The sequence below is a fragment of the Hydra viridissima genome, unplaced genomic scaffold (genome assembly GCF_058129835.1).
Source record: "Hydra viridissima isolate aposymbiotic clone 2 unplaced genomic scaffold, HvirCarnegie_v1 scaffold_9, whole genome shotgun sequence".
Taxonomy (NCBI): Eukaryota; Metazoa; Cnidaria; class Hydrozoa; order Anthoathecata; family Hydridae; genus Hydra; species Hydra viridissima.
This window is the reverse complement of record NW_028324308.1, coordinates 3,944,479-3,962,259: the sequence shown is the minus strand read 5'-3', so window position 1 is coordinate 3,962,259 and position 17,781 is coordinate 3,944,479. Positions and strand designations below refer to the sequence as shown.

Here is a 17,781-nt window from a genome sequence, read left to right as displayed (position 1 = left end):
GTGTAGCAGTTTCTCTAACCAGTTCTAGGTTAAAGCATCATAAATGCAAAGAGGCATTGGACAATATGTATCTAATATTTGTAGTGGTGGTTATTGCATTTTATATTAAAACAAAAATAATGGGTCTAAAAGGTCAAAGTAATGACTTTTATAAAAAACATAAAAAACCCTTTTAATTTTCATGCTTTGATGAAGTATTTTACCATTTACAAGTTGTCTTTTCTTACCCTAAACTTTTAAATTGGTATTTTTTTCAAGTTATATTACATAACCAAGTTTCTTATACATGTTCACCGCTATGTCATTTGATTCACGGACAAATAAATCAACGAAAAAGCACTTTTTTCTAAATAAACGAAAAGATTAAATCAATCTTTATGAACTTACAAAAAGGAAAGTTACAATAATAATAAGTATTTTACTGTTCCGAAATCTCTTCAAGCCCTTGCATCAAACTGGCTGCTAGTCCAAGCCTTCTAAACTAAGGCGAAACACTTAAACAAGTCACATGTCCATGCCATTGTTCCGTGGAAAGATGACCTTCGGCTTTACCCATAACTAAAATCAATGCAAGCAAAATAATTGTTGGTCGTTCGTTGTCTGATAAATATTTTATGATTCTTCAGTTTCTTTCAATAAAAGATTAATAAAATGAATCTAAATTGTCTAGTCATTCATTCATACAGAAGTTGCATCAATGGGATCAAATGAAATAGTTCTGCAACAATAAGGCGTCGAAATATTACACAAGTATTAAATAAATATTAGATAAGGCAAAAGATATTTCCTTAAATAGATAAAGATTTTGATCATAATTCAGGAATTTGATCTGCAAACAGATAGAAAATCGTCTGCCAAACAAATTGTTTCATCAATGAGATATTTCATGCATGAAACAATGTTTCGTGCATGAAAAAATGTTTCATGGAAAATGTGTAAGAATCTCAAAATTAAAATAACTCCAACTAATTTTTTACTCACTGTAACCCATGATCCTGCCTTCTGCTGACTCGGCAACCTGAAAATACTCCGGCCAATGAGCTAAGTAAGTCAAGTAAAATGGCAAGCCATACTACAAAATTGAATAATAAAACTCTCAAAAGCGCACAAGAGAACACACACAAGTTGAAACTAGGCTTAAATTTAGTTTATATATAAGCCAACTTAAAATCTATTTTCAACTTGAGCTAATACTATTAGCTCGTAATTTTAAAATTATACATATGGATTTTGAACATAATCTGAATGAAATTTTCAGCATATTTTTTAAACAAACTGAAGGAGCATCAAATAAAACTAATGAATACAACTGTACCGTCTCTGTCAAAGGATACAGATTTCTAGTAAACAATAAAACAAAACAAAAAAATCAGTTATAACTTTAAAGCAAAAACTAATTTATTTCTAGATTTAAAGCTTCTTCAAAGAGAATGTTATAGTTAAAAACACAAGTTTAACAATATATAGGATAATAATAACTTATTAACGATAATCTTTATTAATAAAAGAAAGGGCAGTGGGAAATAAAAAATAGGACGAGCACCGAACGATACTAAAGACTTTAAAAGGCATCGAACAATTTTAAAAACCCAAATCAACAAACAAGAAGGACGTCGAACAATGTTTAAAAGATTCAAATAAATACCTTACACGTTATTAAAGCGAAATAGATCTTCACATTTAAATTGACGTAACGAAGTCATTTTTGTTAAAATGAACGCTAAAGATAAGAATGAGGCTCTAAAGATAACACCTATTTACCCAAACATTTTTTTTCTAAAGGGGTTATTAAAACTGTCTCACAAACTAGAAACGCTTAGAGTATATACAATACATATATATATATTTCCGAATCAATAATGGCACAAACTCACTTGCTAATTGTCATGTAGAGAAAAGATAAGCAAATAGTTCCTACCAATCGTTATTTTTTTCACATAAATTTTCTGATTAAATAAAATATTTTATAAACTAATAATGGTAATTACTCAGATTACAGTATTCTAAAAAAAAGAATCCAATCAAATTTAAAACTGTTATTCAACTTCTGAAAAAATCTAATTGCCATTCTTTGAGAAAACTCGTTTAATAACTTTAAGCATCTAAAGAGCAGAGACCAAAATGCGAAAATGCAAAATCTGAATGTCAAAGCAAAACCTCAATATCTCTTTTTACCTTATTTTCAGTTTCGTAATTTTTTTGTTTTTTCATTCTCCAAATAAACCTTATGGAACCGATGTAATTGGATGAAAAGAGAAAAACCATTTGACTGTTTATCTAAAGGTGCACTACTATCTAGTGTTGAGTTTGACATCCACGCACTTTTATCTGGTATCGAGCTTGGAATCCGTGTATTTTCATCTGTTAGTTCGAAACTTAATGACGAGCTCGTTAAAGACATATATTCAGGTGGCCTGATGTATTCTGCTGCGCTACATCTTTCATTAACTTCGCCACATAAATAAGTGTTGTTTATTGTGACTAAAATTAAATTGCATTTAAAAACCATCAATTTCGTTATGCATAATGAAGTTGATATACTCTATACATTTATGACGCTGGCACAAAAATTAAGGTACCGCAAAAGTGTCTAAAAACTAAATAATTTTCGACACAAAAAGTATTATACAGTTCCTACATTTCTACCTGCAGTTACCCGTTTCTATCTTGCAAACATGCGCAAGGAAAAAAAGTGTAACTGCAGGTAGAAATGTAGAAGCTCTACAACATTTCTTTCGAAGGAAAAAGGCTAAGAAGCTTTTTTTTAAGAAGTAAGGCTAGTAAGCTTTTTAAAAAAACTCTTTTGCTTTACACATAACTGTTTTTGTTAATTTACCGAGTATCAAATCAAACGTAAATGGCGAATTTTACTTAATATTAGTTTGGTTGTAAGTACTGTTACGTATTTAGAACATTACTGGTTCTCATTACATCGCGCTTCCCTGGTATCTAATTAAGATTGTAGAAATAGGCCCTCCCCTGTGTGCGGATGTCATAAATATCTGGCCCCTAGCTTCACAACAATAAAAAGCATGACAATTAAATCAAAGGAAAAAAAAAAGGAAGCCACCACATACAATGAATATGAAACTAATTTATTTTATCTTAAAACGTTTTTATAAATTAAAACTTTAACACTTTTTGAGCTTTCTGATAGACACGTTTAGGAATCAAATAAGTTCATTTTAAAAATGCTTTTTAATCTTATTAACTAATCACTTTCTTTGATAAGTAAAATAGAAACTTCATTTTTTTTTTTTTTTTTTTTCAAGAAAAAAAATATAGTGCACGTGTAGTTGGGTGTAATTAGTTTAGTTTACGTGTATATACGTGTAGTTATAGTTTACGTGTGTTTACGTGTAAGTATTGTTTACGTGTTTATACATGTAATTATAGTTTACCTGTATATACGAGTAATTATTGTTAAAAAACTTAGTTAAAAAATCATTTTTCAATAATAGTGAGAGGTACAAAAATGAAGGCTTTAATTGCTAAGGTCATGAATATAAAGATAGGATTATTAAGCAAATTGTTTCAACTTTTAATTGATACCGTTTCTGAGTTTTTAACCCATGAGTCAATATAACATTATAAGTGCATTTTTGTGAAAGCAAAATTCAAGCTATAGTTTTTAAGTTAATTAAAATGTGGAATATTTTGATAACTTTCAGATTTCTTTAAGATTTTTATAAAAACATCAGCTTAAAAATCATCTCACACTGCTGCTTATATTTTTCTATTTAGACCAATATAAAACTGAACTGAAAGATTCGTTCAGTTTTGAATTAGTCTAAATAAAAAAGAAACTGAATTGAAAAAAAAAAGTTCCAGAAACTCACCACTATTTAGATTTTTAATTGTGCAAGAACCATTCCCTGAACGAAAAGAAATATAACTATTATCAGATTTAATTGATATTGATAAGATATATAAAAAAAAAATATCCTTAACATAAAATTTAAAATATAAATTTATTATACATACATTGAGGTCAAATGAGTATTTGAAAGAAAAGTTATAAACAATTTTACAAGTTATTTTAAATTGTTGGTTATGATTTAAAAATGTCATGTAAATGTTCTAATTTTTAGCAAGGAACAAGTCCAATGTAATCCAAAGTCTAATAAACATCAAATTTATAATGATCATAACTGATTGTTATACAAAATATATCTAAAGAAACTTATCTAAAAAACCATAACCTGTTCAAACTAAAAAAAAAAAACAAACCTTGAAAGTCTTTTTGTGTTGATAAAATGCTGGTTCTCGGTGAAAATTCCTGAAAAGAATATAAATATTTGATTTAACAAAATTTGATGCAACTTTGATGATTTTTACAAAAAAAAAAAAAAATTTTGATGAATGGTTCACTCTGATGGATGCTTGATTAAAAATATACATCTATTCAAATCAATTTAAATTTAGCAATCTTTATCTTCAAAAAAAAAATCCTATCATACGGGGTTTAAAAATTTAAGATGATTTTTGTTTAAAAAAACTTGATTTTTTGTAAAACCACGCTATCAGAGAAAGATGATATCACAGTATTAAGGGCAGTTATTGAGTACCATATTTCAGCTTATAACTTAAAAACAAGCTAATACATTTTCTTGAGGTATTGAACCATTGTTTCTCTTTAGTTCTTCTAACATCTCCTGAAAAGAATATAAGTACTTGATTTAATAAAATTTGAAGCCTATGAAACATAGTTCAAATATTTAAGATGATTTTTATTTAACAAAAAAAATTGATTTTTTTATAAAACCAAAATATTAGAGAAAGGTGACATCACAGTATTAAGGGCAATTATTGAGTACCATATTTCAGCTTGCAACTTAAAAACAAGCTTGTAATAGAAAAACATTAAGCTTACAACAAAAAAACTGTTTTATTTTTAAACCATAATTATGTTGCTACACTGAGGTAAAACACAGTTCTGTATGTCAATTACAAATGTTTTTCAAATAAACTATCAAATGTTTTTCAAATAAACCATTTATATATGTAATAAGATAAAACAAAGAAATTTCGAATTTCATAATATAAAAAGTATATGAGAGCAACAATTACAAGTAATATTTGTGTAAGGTTGCATTTGAACATTTACTTAGAAACAAAGTGCATAAATTACTTAAAAAATCTAAAGCTAAAAAAACATTATTTGAGTTTATTAGTGATATGTAGAGTGGACTCTACATATCACTAATCATATAGTGGACTCTACATATCACTAGAGTAGAAAGCTAAAACTAGTTGAAGCAATAAAACGAAGTTTATTCAGATTAGATGCAATTAGCATAGTTGTTCTTCTCAGGATAATGATTTAATACAAAGTATCAATTGACTACTATGAAACACAATAAGGAAACTGACATAAACTGACTAAAATTGACTTAATTGTCGGCAACATGTTACAACAACTTTCAGGCAAGATAAAAGACTTAAATGTTATGAAATAATAATTTCAGGTTTTGTTGAGGTAGCTTCAAATAAGCTCATCTCTTTCATCACAATTTCAGATCCAATCTCTTTTTTGGGGTTAACTTGATACTCTGACTTTTGAGTAAGTAAAGAAAATTCTTTCCATAGACTGTTTCTTTCCACTTTCACAGCTTCGTTTTGCAAGTGTTACCTCAACTTTAAAATCTACTATTAGCTTTCCACCTTCTGTACAAAGTACAGATGATGTTAATAAGATTCATGTGGCTGATTAAAAAAAGATATATTAGGGCAATTTCATTGTAACCCTTAATTCATTTTTTGTCTGATTGTGCACCTGTATTTTTCATACTATTTTAGTGTATGAATCACTTTAAATATTATTTAAAAAAGAACAAGCTCATCACACAACTGCATAACATAAAAACTTACATTTAAGACAGCAATAGCTTGGCCACTGCTAGATGTGGAAACCTTATCTGGTGTATGTCCATTCTAAATAATCAACCCAAATACTTATTGGTGTTAATGGTAAATAACGAACAAAGCATAAAGAAAAAAATTCTATTACCTCATTTTTGATTGACATTAACCTCGATAATATGTTCTTTCTGCTTGCATAAGAAACAAGAGCTTTTACCATTTGAACATCATTAAGATCAATAGCACAATGCAACGGAGTATTTTTAACCTAAAAATAATATAACTTTTGATTTAACATTTTTGTGGTTTAAAGTAATAAATTTCACATTTTTACTTGCGTTATTAAACAGTTTTGTTACCAAAAAGTGAAATCATTTAGAGAAAACATTTACTGGTTGGGTCTTTAATTCAGATCACCTATTTTTAGACTTTACATAGTTTCCTTTGCCTGCTACCTGAGTTTTTATTGTTCAAAAAAGTTGGCTAGGAGGTATAACATTTCTTTATTTAAAATACTTATTTATGGGAAAATATGTAAAAAATAGGAAAGAAAGAACTTGCAAACTAGCAAAAAAAGGATGGCAATCATGAAGAAATTAAATTTTTCTCATAAATTTAAGCAAATAATAACTGTAAAGGTGGACAGCTTTTGAAAAATGTATGAAAACTGTGTTTAACAGTAAAAAGTAATATAGATTGATTGGGATAACCAAATCTATAAAAGATCAAAGAGAACAACTAGAAAAGGACTGAATATGAATAGAAACTTCTTAATGAGTTTGAAATCCAGTTAAAAATCAAAAGCCATTTGTAAAAAACTGTCTAACTAAGGAATCAAGCATATACAAATCCATCTTCAGAGAAGTTGAAGAATTAGTAAAAGAACTAAAACTTCCTCTGGAAACCCAGTACGATTTACTTTGATGGAAAACGTCTCAACAAAAAAGGGGCAAGTTGAAAAATATTGTAAAAAGAAATGAGTTTAGGAGCTCTCTGCATTGAAAGAGTTAAAATGAAGAACGAATGATTAAATTAAGATATTTTTAGATGAATATAATCTTTGAATAGTATAAAAATGATTGTTCCAGGTGCAACTAGTACCCATAAATGATGTAAAAGTGGAGCAAGTATGCATCTACAAAAAGGTGTTTGAAGAGGGAGGTGAAGAAAAAACTGTTTTTTGGAATGTTACTGCCATACATTAGATTAAGTATTGTACTGTTTTTGAATGAAGAACTTAATGCTGGAAAAACAAGACTTACAAATATTGAACACAATTTTATGTCAGAGTTGTTAGGAAATTACGATGAACTGTAAACCAAATGGAAGCATTTTTCAAAAAAGTATGGCATGATAATATGCTTTCATTTCATTTAACTAGAATATTTGCTTTAATGAGAAAACATTTCCTAAAATTAAAACTTTCTAAATTCTGCTTGTACTGTGACAATATTGTCACAGTATTGTCAACGCAGCGTGTTAGCAGTCAAGACAGCCTTATACAATCAAACCTTAAACCTAGAACCTTTAAAGCCATTTCTGAAAAAAAGGAATGTTGATAAAAGTTTAGCATTTGCCAATCAACATGTTTATTGGCCTATGAAAAAACAGTGCAATACCTTGTAGTCTAAAGAAAGCATAAATATCTTTTTCAGTTTTGGTGGAACTCATCAATATGTTAGAAGACCACCATGAAAAAAATAAAATTGGACTTTATAAACATAAATGTTTTTGAAAAGTATTATATAAAATCTTTAAAAATTTTTAAAAAGTAGGTACTCATCAATGTCAGAAGACCGCTGTGAAAAAAATAAAATAGGACTTTAAAAACTTAAAAATTTTTAAAAATCATTGTATAAATGCTTTTATTTTCTTGCAGTAGATGGATTGCATTGAAAAATAAAACTTTTCTACTTCACAAATGTAAAAAAATTGTTGTTATTGACAAAAGAAATTCTAGAACAAAAAACTGTTATATGGTGGACTTTATTTGAAATTTTGTTTATCAAAAACGGCATAAAATAAAGAACATTTTTGAATTTTAATTAGGCTTTTTATTTCTAAAAAAAGTCAGGTGGCATTTGCAGGTGTCATTGCAGATGCCATGTGCTGTAAATAGTTAAGTTTTATTGAAAAAACATTCTTAGCTATGTACAACTAATAAAATATTGGTCCTAGTAATGATCATTATAGAACTCAAGAAATGGTTGAAATCCTTGAGATTACCCATGCAACAGTATAAAGGTGATAATCTCAACTTTGAATAGTTAACAAGAGCAAAGTATTGGTGATACATGAGTTGATAGAAAAAAAATTGATAGACCAACTTTATGCTTATTACAAGAAATCATGCAATAAACTAAGAGATGTGCTTCAACTAGAACAAAAGTCAATTTACATCTAAAGAGGGTTAAGCAACACCTTTTGTGATACTGGCAAGAGCTATCATCAAACCTTTAATTCAAAAACATACTGTTTATAATTAATTGAGCTAAAGCAATCAATCTACCAAAAGTGGTCTGATTAGGCACAGAAAGGGGGTTGCATTCCATGAAGACAATCCCAGACCATCTACAAACTTTTACAACATAACTGGAATGTTTTAGTGGATCTACCCTTGTACTCTTCAGCGACTGTTTATTTAAATAGCTTTAAAAAAGTTTAGACATCAAAAACTTTACTTTCTTGAAAGACTTATGCATCTGCCTCCAGCAATAGAGAAAGGCTATCAAACAAAATGGGAGATTGATTTTTAGTAAGATAAACGTTTGTATCAAACCAATACTTTTTTGGTACCAATATTTAAAAAAAAAAAACTATCAACTTTCTTAGTATCTATAAATATTTACCTTCAAACATTGAATAGTTAAATCTGTTTTATTATGACATAACAGCATATAAGCTGCTGCAAGGTTGTTACGCATAACTGCATTGTATATTGCTGTTTTTCCAGTCTCTTTCTAAAATAATCACATTTATAGAAACAGTTAAACAAACTAAAAACTAATTATTCATAATCTCTTTAGTTATAAATAAAAAGCATTTATGACTTTTCTAAAAGTATAAAATACTAGAAACATTAAATAATCTCTTTAACATCCAAATAAGCTACATGTCATTAAACTTTTAAGTACATTTTCTCATGTACAAAATCTCAACATGAGACGCACATTTTCTGTGCACAAATGAAGTTTAATTTATAAAGGCCTATGTACAATTTGTTAAACTTTGAACTAAAACAAAGATCACAGTAAAAAAAGGTTTTGTAAAGCTAAACAATTTTACTGAGTAAATTAGAACATCAAGTTGTTAAACAAAATATTCGCAGACAATCAAACAAAGAAAAATTTATCAAACAAGAAAAATGTTGTCCAATTAGCAGCATTTTTTCTTTTAAATATAGTGTAAAATCATTTGCAATAGTCCTAGATGCCCAAAGCCCTCTTACAGACTGTCCCAACTAAACTACAAACATTTGCTGCTATCAAATTCAACTGCATTTGGTGTAGTAGTAAACTTGACCTAAAATGCCTACACAGAACTCAAATTTCTGTTTTTCAAAAGCAAGACCCTAAGCAAAAAAGACAAAAAGGCTACCCTATATCAGCTGTAAAGTTGAAAACAATAACAACAATAAATCAACATTATTTTCCATTTTACCAATAACTAACATGCTAGGATTGACTAACGTTAGCATAAATGGAGAAAGAAAAAAGCACTTCTGGATACTTAATTAAAAATTTTACCTTCAGAAATATTTCGCCAACAGAGGTTTTCCTAAATTAACTCATGCCTCACAAACTTTGCAGCCGAATTTTTTGCTGACTTTGCACAAATGTGGCACCTTTTAAAAATTCTCTGCAAATGAAGTATCTTTTGTAAAGAGAACTTTATGTAAATAAAAATTTCAAAAATAAATTATGCCTAGCCACCCATAACAACAAACTAATGATTTTTGAGCCTAATTCTTTAGTTGCATAGTGAGCAAAAATAAATGGTTATTATGGTTACTTTTATTACACATTTACTTTTATAAAAGACAATCTTTTTGGCATTGATTTAACAAACTTTTTAGTCTTTTCCTCAGCAATTTATTACCATATTTTTAGTAATACAGCTTTAAGATCTTTATCTTTGTTCAAAATATTTCTACAATTTCTAGATCCAGTGAGTACCAGAAATGCTCAATCAATTTTAAAACTAATACTGCTGCAACTAGGCAGAACAGTAGCTTTTTCTCTAGGACTTTAACTAGTACAGAAAATAGCATGCAATCAGGTAAAAGAAAGCACCATCAATAGTAAAATGCTGTGAATGGTTGGTGTGATGGTTATTAAGTCAGTACCTTAAACCAATTTACTCGCCAGCCTAAGATCTGTATACATTATTTTTGATAAACATGCCTCAACATATATTTAAAATGAAAAACTAGTCCAATAGACTCTAGAGCTGTCCAACATTAAATCAAACATTAGATTATACACTTTTGTTAGGATAAAGAAATATTGAAGAAACAGGCTTTCTTGAAGATGTTTGAAACAAATTTCATAACACAAAACAAAGTCCATATTGGCTAAAACACTAAAAATGGTTCTCTCATTTATAAGGGGTTTATTTTGTACAACCACTAATGATAAAGTTTAAATGTTTGTCTGTAGTAAACTCTTTTTTTCACACTTTTTTTTACGTAATTTCACACTTTTTTTTTTTTACATAATTTTATGTAATTTCACACTTTTTTTTTACATAATTTTCATCTGTATATCACAGAGTTCCATCCCTGTTCTGTTTACATAATATGTTAATTTAAATAGTAGTTTTTGCACTTCTTTATAACTATTTTTCTGATTTTTGATAACTTTGGAGCTTAATAATAAAAACTTTATGCCAATTTATTTAATAAAATCTTAACCTTAATGTTTCATGGTAAGTGATGTTTAAAGCATAAGCATCAATTACAGTAAAAAACAGACTGAGTTTGTAGCAGATTCTTTCCCAGAATTTAGTGAATCACCAAAAGCATATGAAAAATGTTAGTTAAAACTTTTGAAACCAGTGATAACTTACCTCCAAGAATAAAAATGAACATAATAAATTGATGAAGACACAAAAACCTAGTCTAATTAACTTGAAATTAAAAAAAACTGTTTCTAATAATTTTAAGTTATCTCAGCATTATAAACGAAAGAATTAGGTGGTATTTAGTAACCTTATTGTGACCTTTTTAATCCTACCCACATTATTATAAATTGAAATGAAGAAAACAAAGTAGTGAGTAGGTCTCTTAAATATTTACCAGACATATCATAAAAAAGAAGCATTTCAGAAATTTCAGAATACTTTTATTTAAATATATATATATATATTTAAACTACTCAATAAGATAGATAGAAGTGACTTACAATCTTCTTGTTTACATCAGCACCTTTGTATAACAAAAGCTTTAATGCTCCTAAGTAATTGCAATTAACTGCTACAATAATAGGTAACTCCTGGAACTAAATTAAAAGTTCAATAAAGTGTATTTACACGAAAGCTTAAATTATATGTATGTATGTATGTATGTATGTATGTATGTATGTATGTATGTATGTATGTATGTATGTATGTATGTATGTATGTATGTATTTATGTATGTATGTATGTATGTATGTATGTATGTATGTATGTATGTATGTATGTATGTATGTATGTATGTATGTATGTATGTATGTATGTATGTATGTATGTATGTACACACATACAATATAAGCTTTCATTTAAATGCAGTGGTAAACTATTTCATGTGTAATTTAAGCTTTCAAGTAACAACTGTGGTTGCATACCTTTTTTTCAGCTTCTTCAATACTATATGGAGCTCTTTCAATAATTTGGGTTAAAATGTCAATGCTTTGTTTTTTTTTAATAGCCTCAATCAAATCAGGATCCTGGATAAATAAATAAAGTTTAGTTTGCTAGAATACTTGAATAGCATTGATTTTACTTTGAGGTTTGGTAAATCATCTTAACATTTTTTCGAATTACAACTTAATCTGGCAGTTAAAAATTGTTTCCAACCATGTAGATAATATTCAATAATTAACCCTTTCATGCGCTGGGTTGTTATATAACAACAAATTAAACTAAGCTTCCTCAATGCAAATAATGCATCCTAACCGATTGAAAACAATATTATTTTATAAAGGAAAATTAAAAAGGGCTGTAGAAAAAGTCTACTTTACTATTTCAGAGTACCACTGACATTTTGTAGATGATTTTTCATGCGTGAAGTCGGTACTATGAGCAGACAACGAACACTACTAATTTAAAGGATTTATAAATCTGATCTTGTTGTAAAAAAAACATTTAATACCAGTTTACCATAGTACTGTTCTTACTACTCATTTATATTTTTGTTTATTTCTACCTTTTTGATCTAATAAACAAAATTAATATGTTGTTGTGGAACAACACTGCGCTTGAAAGGTATAAAATCCTGTCCATTATCATCATTGTTTTATGCGATAGGTTTTTTTAATTAAAAAATTTTTTTTTTATCATTTAATTGTTAAAATAAGTTTAAAGAATAAAATATTGTTATTATCATTATCATTTATAATATCGTTATTCTTATTTTTATTTTTTAGTAAATATAATATTACTGTGAATGTGATTATATATTTTACTTATGGTTATATTGAGTACAATGCTGTATTATATACTGGGTGTGCTTAGTACATGTTTATATACACATAAATTTATATCATATATGTGTGTGTGAGAGTGTGTGTGTAATTTGATGCAACTTATTTATTTTCAGAACCTAAAGTAAAATAAATAATGGCACTTTTAAAAAATTTTTATTCTTCTAAACACACACAAAAAGTTATAACAAAATTAGTTTCTGAAGAAGCTTTTGTCATAGATTTTGACGATAGTGATGTTGATAGTGATAATAATAATAATAATAGTGATCTCGAGAATACAAAAATATGTACAGTGATTTTACTTGCTCAGATTCAGAGTTTAGTGTAGATGAAAGTTCTGATGATGAAAGTATTAATAATGACTTTAGTAAATAAATGACTTAATCAAATTACATTACACAAACAAAGTTATTGTAGGCCGTGTGGAAATGGTTTTACTTTTATTCAATGTATGAAATGGTAGATAAACCTGTGTTTTTTAAAATAAAGAAACTTTTTTAATGAGTTTCATGGAGTCAACCAATAGTTTTTAATGTTTTAATCCACTACCAGTTATTTTGTTTGTCAGCATCCCTCTTTGACTGTTTTGTTATTTTAATTTTATTACTGTTTTAACAAATGTAGAGTAGAATTAAAATTGCTAAAACTCAAAAATGTTTGTTTATTAAAAATACCCATTGGCGGGCAGTATTGTTCTATAACAACAAATTCAAATGACATCTTCACATAACTTTTTCCTAATTTTTTTTTTTTATGTCATATTGGCATAAATGAGGTTCAAAAAAACAAAGTTTGGATTTTTTTTAGTTATGGGAAAATAATTGGAGTATGAAAGGGCTAAATACTAATCATGGGTTTTTTATAGACAAACAAGTGCATATAATTACATATACTATATTTTTATAAAGCATACTATCTTACCTTAACAGTGTTTTTCATATTTTGTGGTTAGACTGATTGGTTCTCTATGAATAAGAGTTAAAATTGACACAAAACGTATTTAGTATATTAAATAGTTCGCAAAGAAATTAATACCAGAAAACGTAATTTAAACAACAAATTTTTTCTGAACTAATAAGCTTTTTCTTACTAAAAATTTTTTCTTTTAAATGTATTTACATATACACTGTAAATTCTACCGATCTAAGTTTAACAAATCGAAAGCTTCGTAGGTTGTGTCATATTCCTGAAAATAGAAAATTTTTCCTATTTTTATACCTCGTGGAATCAAAAATTTTGCTCAGGAATTTCTCTCGGAAGTTTTATATCTTATTTCGACATAAGAAAAACTTGCGGTTTTTGTTTCATCGTCCGATTCGACCGTCCGATTCCGGCTCGTACCGACTTTTTTGTCGAACTTCCATCCGAGTCAAGTCGTAACATTTGAATTTCCCGCATTATGAATCGTAAGCTGTCGTAATTTTGCGTAATCTACCTTGGTTCAAGGTTTCAACTAAAATTTTTGCGTCATGATGAAATTTATGAGTTGATGTTGAATTTTGGATATCCTAATCTAGTTTTAGTAAATTGAATAAATGAATTATATTATGAATTAAACTGCAATAAATCATTTTTAAGCTTTGACTAAAAGCTTTGTCTTGTTTTATTACGAACTATTACGTTAGATTACGGTTCATACCGACTTAATTCCGACTTTGTCGTAACATTAGGTTAGATTAGGGTTCGACTTCGACATTAGGTCGTAACATTAGGTATGATTACGTTCCGAACCGACAAAGTCGGAATTTTTTAGGCTAACGCAGAGCTCTACAATAAACCCCTATAGCTACAATTACAATATATTTCTAACACCATTATTACAAATTATACTTGTTAAACATATTGGCTTCGCTTACTATTTTTTTTTGGTAGTTCACAACTAGGGTTCATTATCGAAAATGGAAATTTCGAAAATTTTCGATTAAATCGGCACCGAAATACTTCTTTTTTTTCGAAATCTATAAAAACTTATGAAAATAATCGAACTAGCCAAATTAATTTTGGAAATAAAAAAGGAATTTCGAAATGTGAAATTAATTTCGAAATAAAAAATTGCACTTCGAAAAGCGAAATTAATTTCGAAAGAAAAAACAGAATTTCGAAATGTGAAATTAATTACAAGAAGAAAAAAAAGAATTTTGGAAAGTTAAATTTATTCCAAAAATTTTATTTGCATAATAATATTAAAATAACCGGGTGCCTCAATAATTTAACACGGGGTGTTTCGGCAAGTAGACCTTTTATTATATATATATATATATATATATATATATATATATATATATATATATATATATATATATATATATATATATATATGAAGACTCCACGGGAAGAAACGGCAGGGTCACATTTTAAAAGTTTCGACTTTTTACACTTTCTAGCTTTACTAACCATAATAGCATATTTTGTATTTGAATTTAAATCAAATAAATGATTTGATGCATGTTTAAAGTTTTTCTAAATTTTCCTAAAACTTCGAAACTTATAAAGGTTTAAAAGTTTAATAATGATTTATCTCAAAATGAAAAAATGTGACCCTGCCGTTTCTTCCCGTGGAGTCTTCATATATATATATATATATTATTTATATATATATAATAATTATATATATAAAATAACTATATATATGTAATAATTATATATATGTATAACAATTTGCCATATATACATATATATGTATAATATATATAGATGTATTTTACATATATATGCATATATGGCAAAATAATACTATCTTGGTAAATTTAAGGTGGCACACAACTGAAAACAAGTTGTTTTTTTTAAGTAATCAAAATTATGATTTTTTTTTTTTTTTGATGAGAATAAATTTATATTAAAATAAAATAAAAAACAGCTATTTTTTTTTTTTTTTAATTTTAATATCCATAATGGCCAAAAATGTGTTGTAAAACACGTGTTTTTAGTTAATCTTTAAAACCTTATAACTTGATTTTGCCTCAACAACTCTAACTAAAATTTTGAGTTATGTAACAAAAAGATTGCTAAGTCGGGTGTCCCAAAAAAAAAAGAAAAAAAAAGCTCTCTACTGATTCCCATTCTATGTGACCTAAATAAGTACTAAAAAAAATTTGACGGTTTTATTTTGACAGGAAATGCTAGATGTAAAATTTGAGTTTTACTGTTTTAATGTTAAGCTAGCTTAACATTAATAGAAAACACATTTTAGAAAATTAAAACAAAACAATTAGATGCGTATAAATCATTTCCAATTGTTTTCTTCTATTTAACTTGATAGATTATATTTATAAATATGAAAATACAAAAAAAAAATACATGAAAACTAATATTTATTAGCAAATTTAAGATTTTATTGCGGTGAAACATTTCTCAAAAAATACAACTTTTTGAACAGTTCCCAAGCTCCTTTTTAGTCATAGTCTTAGTTACTTATACTTAGTTATTGAATGAAGATGCTTTTAAGCATCTTCATTCAATAACTAATAAGTAAAAATTTGAATAGTAAAAATTTAAAAAATTTACAATTTAAATTTTTCAAAATTTACAATTTAAATTGTAAACAAAAACACTTAAGTAGCTTTTGCTATATGTAGGTTTTATTTACTTTGAGAGGGCTAATATTTTATATGAAACATTTCACCGTGTAGATGTAAGTGGTCATTCGCAAATTATGTCACGCAAAAAACTTTTCTCCCTCCTCCCATTTCCACAAAATGTCACAAAATATCAACCCCCTATCTTACCCTGAGGGTTATAATCCCTGTAAAAGAACCTTTGGGGTTCTAATCCTTGCAAAAATATTTCGAAGCAAATTTTAGAACTTCGAAGGTAAAAAATCGTTTCGGTATTATTTTCAAAATTTCGAAATCATAAAAATATTTCGAAGCAAATTTTAGAATTTCGAAGCTAAAAAATTGTTTCGGTAATATTTTCAGAATTTCGAAATCGCAAAAATATTTCGAAACAAATTTGACAATTTCGAAAGTGAAAAAAAGTTTCGGTAATATTTTCAGAGTTTCGAAATCGCAAAAATATTTCGAAACAAAATTGACAATTTTGAAATGAAAAAATCGTTACGATGCAAAATTAATTAGTAAGAAACTATTTCGAACTTACCGAAACAAAAATAGAGTTTCGAAAACTTTTTTTTTTTTATCGAAAATTCATCTTTTGCTTCCGTGAATAACCTTATTCACAACAATAAAATCACAACATGAAATATACATAGTTGTTTTACAGTGCAAAGTTAATAAAATACTAATTATCAACATTCAATTTCAAGTTAGTGGATTTACACTAAAAGTTATGTTTTTATTCAGAAGTTACATTTAGATTCGCATAACTTCCGTAAATAACGAGATTCATGATGAGAATGAAAAACATATTTAAACAATATTTTGAAATCAGAATCAGTGTAATAATGTCAGCTTGATATATATTTCCCGTTAGAAAAAAAAAAAAACGATCGCTAGATTCGATTTTCCCGCTAATTTTTGATGAACGAGAACAAAATTCTTGTTTATCAAAAAAATAACAGGAAAATCAAACCAAGTTATCACGTTTCCTCATTGCTGAATTCCCAAAATGTCACAAATATATGAGTTTTTCACCAAAAATGGCAAGATCCATCCCCAATGTAAAGAATGTTGAATATTTTCCTAACCACATTTGGAAATAACTCTGGGTTAATGTTACCTTACTGAACTTGTTAACAAAGTAAGTTATCAAATTAGTCTTAAGAAATTCACTTGGTTGTCAATCAATCACTGGAAGCAGTCCCTAATGGATGAATATTAACAAGAAGCTATATGTTAATAAAAATGTTTTTTAAATTCGAAACTAAAGAATGTTAATCATAACTTTAAAACAATTTTTCAAAGCATCAATAATAAAATTATAGTAGTGTGTTCAAAATTAACTATAATTAAAATAATTTTTTTTTTAAACAGTTACTGTAAATGAACATATAATACTGAATAATGAATTAAAAAGATGTGAGATGGCAAACTGATTTGTTGAAAATTTTAAGTTTTTATTAATAGATTTCTTAAAAAGCATGAGATAAAGATGTTACTTTTCTTTTTTGGATAACTAAGAAGTTTTTTTAGGTATTTATGTCATTATTTTGCCTCTTCAACCACAAGTGTAAGAGTATTCTCATCTAATAACTTCAAAAAGTATGCAAAATGAGATCCTCACAGCTCTTTAATGATTGCTATTTGAGCTTGATGTAAATGATCAGCTAAACTTT

General features: G+C 27.4%; 1 protein-coding gene across 6 annotated transcripts; it reads right to left on the bottom strand.

The window, feature by feature from the left end:
* Positions 1-170: 170 nt before the first annotated feature.
* Positions 171-13,796, bottom strand: LOC145186148 (uncharacterized). 6 transcript variants are annotated; one of them, XM_090099040.1, is made up of 15 exons: positions 13,639-13,796; positions 13,470-13,513; positions 11,688-11,789; positions 11,265-11,360; positions 8,712-8,822; positions 6,011-6,130; positions 5,872-5,934; positions 4,605-4,655; positions 4,231-4,279; positions 3,840-3,875; positions 1,651-1,720; positions 1,316-1,340; positions 982-1,072; positions 423-558; positions 171-346 (listed from the first exon to the last, which is right to left on the bottom strand). In XM_090099040.1, exons 2-14 carry the CDS (start codon positions 13,485-13,487, stop codon positions 482-484), a joined length of 909 nt encoding a protein of 302 aa, XP_089955166.1. In that variant the 5' UTR covers positions 13,488-13,513; positions 13,639-13,796; the 3' UTR covers positions 171-346; positions 423-481. The 6 variants fall into 6 exon arrangements, with proteins under 6 accessions (XP_089955166.1, XP_089955167.1, XP_089955169.1 ...); XM_090099041.1 differs by lacking the exons at positions 1,316-1,340; positions 1,651-1,720; XM_090099043.1 differs by lacking the exons at positions 1,316-1,340; positions 1,651-1,720 and having other exon boundaries at positions 982-1,018.
* Positions 13,797-17,781: the final 3,985 nt, after the last annotated feature.